The sequence below is a fragment of the Otolemur garnettii genome, unplaced genomic scaffold, assembly GCF_000181295.1.
Source record: "Otolemur garnettii isolate 467f Iridium unplaced genomic scaffold, OtoGar3 scaffold00097, whole genome shotgun sequence".
Classification (NCBI taxonomy): domain Eukaryota; kingdom Metazoa; phylum Chordata; class Mammalia; order Primates; family Galagidae; genus Otolemur; species Otolemur garnettii.
In genome coordinates, this window is record NW_003852492.1 from 5,563,732 (window position 1) to 5,569,731 (window position 6,000).

At 50.4% G+C, this 6,000-nt stretch overlaps 1 protein-coding gene across 4 annotated transcripts in view; it reads left to right on the top strand.

Annotated features, from left to right (window-relative positions):
* Window positions 1-5,495, top strand: part of NTM (neurotrimin) — a 915,982-nt gene extending 910,487 nt beyond the window's left edge. For 2 of the 4 annotated variants that reach the window (XM_023516784.1, XM_023516785.1), the window contains one exon: window positions 3,647-5,495. In XM_023516784.1, coding sequence (XP_023372552.1) covers window positions 3,647-3,747 — 101 coding nt within the window. In that variant the 3' untranslated portion in view covers window positions 3,748-5,495. The remainder of the gene's footprint in view (window positions 1-3,646) is intronic. The other 2 variants (XM_012808945.1, XM_003795914.2) reach the window with 2 other exon arrangements.
* Window positions 5,496-6,000: the final 505 nt, after the last annotated feature.

Consider the following 6,000-nt stretch of genomic DNA (forward strand, 5'->3'; position numbering starts at 1 on the left):
GAAAAGGAACTAATAGTCCTCATCTCCTGCACGAGTGTCATTAAGGTCATTAAGGTCTCATGGTAGCTTCCCAAATGCAGGCACTCTGACTGATGTCCTAACTGATGTGGCCTTGCCTCTGTGTGGACATTCCCCTAGCCGCAGGCATTTTCAATGACTGCATTGGCTGTAGTTGGAAAATGGCAGAAAGGATTCAGAGAAGGAAAGTGAGGCGGAAGATAAAGCAGGAAAGGCATTTCTCGTTGTGTTTTGGCTCAGTTTATTTTGTTGTTGTTTATTCTTCTCAAGGTATAATTTATAAAGGTAAAACCCACAAAGACAAATAAATATGGGCATGTCGGCATGGGTCACAGTGTCCCCTCCCTCCTCAGTAAGCAGTGAACACCTGCCAGGGGTTAGTGAGACACAGACCCTGCCTGTAAGACACTTAGGGCACAGAGGACAAAATACATAAATTAGACAAATAGAAGAATTGTGATGCAGAGGGGTGAAATTTTAACAGCAGGAAACGTATGATGCTGAGGGGCCAAACTGAAGTCGGTCACGGAAGGTTTCAGGCAGAAGGGAGAGTGGTTTAAGGTGGGGAAGAAAGACAGAGTGGCTAGAGGATGGCTGTCACGAGCAACCGCTCTAGTCTGTGTTATACAGGATGGGCGTACAGCTGGAAGTCAGGCTCAGGGTGGAGAGCAGACAGGTCACAAAATGTACAGCACATTCTGGCTAGAAGTCAGGAATTTTTGCTCAGTCTGTTGGACTCAAATAGATTAGCAATAGGATCAATTTGGAATTGTAGAACCACCACCCTGGAATTGGCATAAGGAATAACTTTGAGGGGTCACGGCCTAATGCATGATCTTTTGGGGGAAGTACAATGAGATGGTGCAGGCTTTTTGTTTTGAAAGGAGTTGTAAGAGGCAGCTACCCCCTTTTTCTTCTTCCCTCTGTCCAGCTTGGTCCCAGTCAGGTTTCATGGACATGCAGAGGGAACAGACAGGACCCTGAGGCAGCAGATAAGTTTGTGTGGGGTGACACTGGGTGGGCTAGACATGGTCAGGCACAGTCAGTGCCGGCCCCTGACCAGGGAGCCCTTGGGGCTTTCCTCAGATACACTCCCAGCAGGAGGATAGCTGGTGGGCAATTGGTGGCCATTTTCTATCTTCTGTTGGTAGTTCTGTGACACAAAGTTCAAGACCCATGCTTGAAAGCTCTCTGCGGTGCTTCCCAGCAGGGAGCAGAGTCACAAATGAGCCCTGAACACAGGTGCCCAGGGAGAGCGCCTGGCACAGCCACTAGGCCATTGAGACCTGCCACAGGAGGCATTTGCCAACTCCAGCTGCCTCCAGCTCCCTGGCCTGGAAACAAGTTTTCAGCCTTTTCTTATGTGACAGCAGGCCAGTCTTCCGCTGAGCTGAACACCTGTTTGTGGCATTGTCCTCCCTGGAGACCTCTTCTGCCTGGTCAGCCCTAAAAGGAGAGAATGGAAGAAGGACAGGGAGAGCATCTGGAAACTGAGAAGTGACACTCACCCGCCTCTCTGTACAGAGCATCTTGGCCACAGGCGGGGGCAGGGAGGGAGGACAGGATGGAATGGGGAGTGAGCGTCAGAGCTGGGTGCATGTTCAGGAGAGCAAAGGACGTGAAGGAAGCTGACAGTCATGTGGCTGCTGTGGGTCCTGTCTGCACAGCGTCCCAGCCGTGCAGGACATATCTGGAATCACACTGCACAAGGCACGTATGAAGATGGAATGTGACTGCCCAGTCTGCCCAGGTGAAAGGGAAGACGGCTCCCACAAAGGCCTGCTGGGCCAGGTGGGCTCTGAATCAGCCTTTGTATCTCAGAGGCTCAGCTTCTAGCCCTGCACAGGCAAGGGCCGTGGTGGGGCAGAGCTGGGAGTGGGAGATGTGGAGAGCACTTCCTCCAGGGAGGGGTCATGACCTCTCACCCCTGAAAGCAAAAGGCCGCAGCTTCTCTGATACCAAGAAGTGGGCTGTGTGGACAAAGCGAATGGATAGAAAGGTGGAGTTTCTGGTGATGCTTTATGTAGAAACCCAGTAGGGAGGTTCGAGAAGACATAAGTGCTCAGTGACAAACCCCAAATGACAAGTGTCTACACCTGAAGTGTTAGCCCTCAGGAGCTCTATGAGGAAGTTCCCTGGTCGCCTGTATCCTACCACAGAACCCCTGGATCTGTGCTGCCCAGCACCTCTCCTTTTCACAGGGTAGACTGGAGGATAAGGAGCCCCAGAGCTGCCCAGCACGGGGTCCCACACTGCCAAGAAGTTCTGGCCTTGGGATTACTGCACACCAGACCCCAGGGGAAGATGGAGGTTGCACGAGCTATTGCATTTCAAACATGGGGCTGTCTCTGAATCAGGGACTAAGAAATAAAACCAGATGGGCAGTGCCTCCAGGCCAGGATTTCCAGGGCTTGATGGGATAATCCCATATAGAATGAACAATCCTGGTTGGATTCTGATCTCCTTTAGCTGGAAGTGTGAGCAATGCTGAACATCTGAAACAAGCATGTGGGTTCTGGCCATGTTCCTGACTCCCCCTCCTCCCCATGAGGACATGAGCCTTTTGAGGCCCTCAGCTTTGAATCCATTCATTAAATCCAGAGCAACAGGGCACGCTAGAGAAGGTCTGATCTGAGAAGGCAGTGGTTTCCTTAGGTACCTAATTCCTCTGGGCCTCTGGACACGTGTGCTGCTCAGGAATTACAGCTCCATTAGGGGAGCTCTTAGCCACTGGGCTAAGGTAGCCAGAAGGCTTATGTTCCAGGACAGTCAGGAAGTTGCTGGGAAATTGTATGACCTTGGAGTTCTTTAGCCTCCTGAGTTTGTCACCATCTCAAAAAGTATCTGTTCATAGGCTAGATCGGTTCTGTCTCAAAGGAAAATGCCCCCCATCTCCTCAACATGGACGTATGCTGGGGCAGGTTGGGCACCCCAGTGTCTGCATAAAGCTCCGGTCACCTCCACATGTGCAACAAGAGCCCCCCACACACACACACACCTGTGCCCTCACCTGATCCCACATCCACTCTATGGGGCTGGCTTTGGCCTTTCAGGCCCATGATATTTTAGCTGCATCTGCTGTGGCCTCATCCAGATGGGGAAGAGGTCAAGGGCTCCAGCTAGGACTCTGCACCATTCCTGAAGACAGGGTGGTTGGCAGAATGGCCTGTGTGCCTGCGGCTGCAGTGGCAGCCATGGGCAGACAGATTGCCGCCTCCACCAGGTCCTGTCCTGAGCAACTTGCCTGGCAGCTGGAGGGGGATAGGAGTGAGGCAGAAGTCTCAGTTTATTTAAGTTCCGTGCAGAATATTAATTTATCTGCCACTTTCTTCTTGAATTTGACCCTTAGCTATGGCCTTAGCATGGTAAGGCACAGGAAAGGACTAATGGCCATCAGGACCTGTTAACCTGAGCTTCAAGTTCTCCCCCTGTGAGGGAAGCCCTCCCGTTACATAGAAGTGCATCCACACTTCAGGGAGTTCACCCTAACCCTGGAGCTGGAATACCAATGCTCCGCTCAGAGGGACGTCTCACCAGGGACATGGCCTAGTGACAGCAGACCAGGCAGAGGACAGGGCTTCCCTCCATCCCATACCAGGCGGTCACGGCAGGTGTGTTCTCTCCACAGGCCCCGGCGCCGTCAGCGAAGTGAACAACAGCACATCGAGGAGGGCAGGCTGCATCTGGCTCCTTCCTCTCCTGGTCTTGCACCTGCTCCTCAAATTTTGATGTGAGTGCCACTTCCCCACTGGGGAAAAGCTGCCGCCTCTGCCCCCACCAAGCAACAGCAAGAGCAGCACCGTCGGCGACCAATCAGATAACATTCAAACGAAATTCGGAGAAACTAAGCCTCATGGGACAGAAATTCGAGGGAGGGGAACAAAGAATACTTTGGGGGAGAAAAAAAAAGTTTAAAAAAGGAAATTGAAAATTGCCTTGCAGATATTTAGGGTACTACTGAGTTTTCTTTCTTTTCCCAAATGGGAAGAACGCACACCGGCTTGGACCCACCCTCCTCCAGCTGCAGCATCGCGTGACCGCTCTGTTGCCAACGTGAGCCAGGGCTCAGCCAACCTGCTCGCAAAGTGCCCCCCAACCATGGAACATTCTAGAGTCGGCCACCCCAAATTCAGTCAGTCAATAGAGGGGAACACAGTGTGAGCCATTCAGGCCCAGGTGGGGCACGGCGGGTCCTTTGCTGGACTGTGCCACCCTTGTGTGTGCTCCGACACAGGAAATCAAAAGATGAAGAAAGAAAAGGACAACCAAACAGCCCGACAGCAACAACAATCCCACAAACAGTCACAAAAGATATTGTTAAACTTTCTGGGTTTCCTTTTTTTTGTTTGTTTTTAATGTTTCGTTTTCATTTTCCTACGTGGACATCGCGGATAATAAGAGATTCTGAGTCATTATTAATTTTATTAATTATATTTTCAGATATGAGTCTAGAACTTAGTGCAAAAACAAGACAAAACTAAAAAAAAAAAAAAAAAAGAAAAACCACGCAGTTGAAAGGGGTGACGAGAAGTATGTTTGTTAAACGGTAAAAGTGAATAGTGTACTTCTTAACTAGGTTTACAACTGGTGGACCGTGCGCAGGCCTTAACCGCCTGGTGAGGATTTGGCCTGTCCACCAAAAAAAATACATCCGACTTAACCAACACCTCCACCAGCGCTTCAGATTTCTCCTTACTCTGGCATCTCATGCAGACAGTACTAAGCTATGTACACACCGTTTAGAAACGGAAAGGTGACCGCACTGTATTTTGGGTTCGTTGGCTATGCTTCTTTTGATGACATATATTATACAGTATATATATATGCATATTTTTTTTTTTTGTTAGAGTTCTAGCCGTTTTCTTTCTCAGCAGGGTCCTTTCTCAGACATTACTGCATGCTGTATATGGCGTTAGCTGTGTGTCGGTCTTCTACAAGACGATAGAGTTTACTGGTAATTGTGTAATCAGCTCCTGCCTTTTTTATTTCCCTGGGTTATTTACATGTCAGAGACATTTATAAGAAGTGAAAAGAGAAAAACAGAACAAAAAGCAGAACAACTAATACCAGGCGTAGCATCTTTCCAGGTGTGACTCTCTGCAGCGCGGGCAGCCTGGTGGCCTCGCCGCCCCGTGGGGCCCCGTGGCATTAACAGACGGCCAACAGCTGAACAGACTAAACCGTCAGAAACCACTCGCTCCAGCCCGTGGTGGGAATCTCTGATGCCTTTGTGACCACTGGAGAGTTCAATCCTCTTGGTTTATTTTATTTAATTTCCCGCCTTTGTGTGAGTGTGTATGAAAGAGGAAAAAAAATGCAATTTTTAGGTAACCTTTTTGTTCGTCCCCCAGAGTCTGGGAACCAGAGAAGCCTCGGGGAGGGGTCCTGGATATGATGAGGGAAAGTGGGATTGGGGGACCGGGGAGGGAGGGGTTGTCTCTGACTTGACATTAAAAAGTGTTCCATGTCCCTCTTCACCTGGTGTGGCACCTCATTCCGCGAGGCGTGGGGGTCCGAGCCTGCCTGGCTCAGGGTTGAAGAATGGGGAGGGGGATGGGCACGTAGGCCCCCTTGTGGGGTGTTGGGGGACCTTTCTGTGGCAAGTGATGCAATGACAAGCAAGGGGTCATGTGGTCCCTTGACCCGCTCTGGAAGATGTGAGGCAAGGCATGGGTCTGGTTTCAGAGGGCCTGGCCAAGGCGGCCGGCATCCTGCTCACATTGAGACACCTTTCTTCATAACCGGCCAAAATGTCAAGTCCCGTCAAGGAGAGGCTTTCAGGTTCGATGATTTCCGGAAAGCAGCAGAAGGTAGCTATCGCTAAAAGAACAACAAAAAACGGAACAATAAATCCTGGCTTGGAGATTGTTGGCTAGCCAGTTATCCCAAATCCCACCAACTAGTGTTCTGGGGATTCTCTTTCCCCCATGCCTGCCCCCTGAACCCCATCTTTAGCCACAAATGAGGAGAAAATGGAGATCT